The sequence below is a fragment of the Cariama cristata genome, unplaced genomic scaffold (genome assembly GCF_000690535.1).
Source record: "Cariama cristata isolate BGI_N322 unplaced genomic scaffold, ASM69053v1 scaffold37700, whole genome shotgun sequence".
NCBI lineage: Eukaryota > Metazoa > Chordata > Aves > Cariamiformes > Cariamidae > Cariama > Cariama cristata.
In genome coordinates, this window is record NW_009597029.1 from 1,020 (window position 1) to 2,825 (window position 1,806).

General features: G+C 48.2%; 1 protein-coding gene across 1 annotated transcript; it reads right to left on the bottom strand.

Annotated features, from left to right (window-relative positions):
* Window positions 1-287: 287 nt before the first annotated feature.
* RPL23 (ribosomal protein L23) lies at window positions 288-1,530 on the bottom strand (the record flags this gene model as incomplete). The annotated part of the gene is made up of 3 exons (XM_009708336.1): window positions 288-413; window positions 630-743; window positions 1,402-1,530. Coding segments are annotated over 3 exons (326 nt in total), but the record flags the coding sequence as incomplete, so codon positions are not given.
* Between the last annotated feature and the right edge of the window lie 276 nt (window positions 1,531-1,806).

Sequence of the window (1,806 nt, forward strand, 5' to 3'; positions counted from 1 at the left end):
CTTCTTGTAGAAAGGCTTTTATATGCACCTCTCGGTTTCTATCTGCACATATGTAAGTTTGATCAATTCAGTCAGTTAAGCCATTCCAGTGCAACGCCCTTCCAGATATTTTCCAGTAGTTCAGGAACCTGCCTGCAAAAGTCTTATCACTGGATATGAAACTCCAAATAAAAATACACATCCACACAAGGAGTTCTGTAAAAAGGCTTCCCAGAACTAACTCCCTCATTCTAACACTGTCCTGCTCAGCAGAGGAGGGCACTTTGGCAAGAAAGACACTACTTCTTTGGTATAAGGACTTTTATTTTATCTCTGCGAAGATGAACACGTTCACGCAATGCTTCCTGCATTGGAGGCTATCCTGGGCCACAGATCCGCGCACTCCTTAGCCACAGGGCCTGTGATTGCAGAGCCTGGAAAAGAGAAAAAGACGACAGTGTATTAGAGGTCTGAGTAGGCGCAGAGATGGTTTATATTTTACACAACCACCAGTTCAACCCAATTGCACTTTCCGAGGAGAATCTGGGTCCTTTTTCCCAGGATAGCAAAGCCCTCGAATTGGCAATGCCGACCTACCACCCCTCTCCGCCCTCCCCTTTCGCCCAGCGCAACAGGATTCTTGTCCGTACCTTTCATTTCACCTTTATTATTTACTATCACTCCTGCATTGTCCTCAAAATAGAGGAACACCCCATCTTTTCTCCTGTACGATTTCCGCTGCCGAATTACCACTGCTGGGTGAACTGCAAAGAGAAACAAGCAGCTTAGTATCGCAGACATCACGTTAAGCACACAGTCCAGCAACAGATACCCCGGAGGAACTGTTCTGCTCCAGCATCTAATTCAATACACAGGTTCAGGCTGGGGTTTTTTATCTCATATTAGCAGTGCTTCACTAGGAAAAGCTACAGTTTATAGTCAATAGTAGACTTAAAACTGATTGTGTAACACTTACAGCTGTGTCTACACTTGGACAATTCTGTGGTTTTCCACTTTCCCACCTTTATTTCTAAATAAACCATCAAATTCAGACAATATTCATCAAGAACTCCTCCCTCCCCCTCCAGAGGGGTAGTAAACCTTCTTTTCCAAGGCAGAATGTCACACCACTGATTGAAATAAACAGCACAGGCTGCCACTTCACCCAAAAGCGATGCTTTTGCTCTGCCCTTCAACGACAACTCACTGAGTCACTGCACACAGACCCAACAAGTGCTTTTTAGAAGGGTGGAGGTGACGCTCCAGACATTCGGCGCCTGCCTTCGGCATCAGTTTGAGGGAGGAACTGTGCTCCCCTTTAACAAGCAGCCTGCCTCTCCGTCCCTCAAAAGAGGGACACTACGGCGCAGGCAGGCGGGGGGCAGGGGCTGCCCATTCCTCGCCGCTCCTCTCCACACTCACCCTTCTTCCTCAGTTCTGGCTTGCCTTTCTTGACAGTAGCCATCACCATGTCACCCACACCAGCTGCCGGCAGCCTGTTCAGGCGCCCCTTGATTCCCTTCACGGAGATGATGTACAAGTTCTTTGCACCTACAGGGAGAAGGCATCAGCATTAACTGGGCTGTCCGGGAAGATGATTCCCTTGTCAAATCACTGATTGAAGTGAACAGCACGGGCTGCCATTTCACCCAGAAGTGATATTATTGCTGTCTCCTTCCACGACATCTCACTGAGCCACAAGCACAGACCCAACAAGAGCTTTTTAGAAGGAAAACTATTTTTTACAAACTCGTTCGGCACCTTGCTGCGCTCTGCATTACAACGGGTGTCTCCTTCCCGCTGGACTCCCCCGGCTCAAGCCCCGTA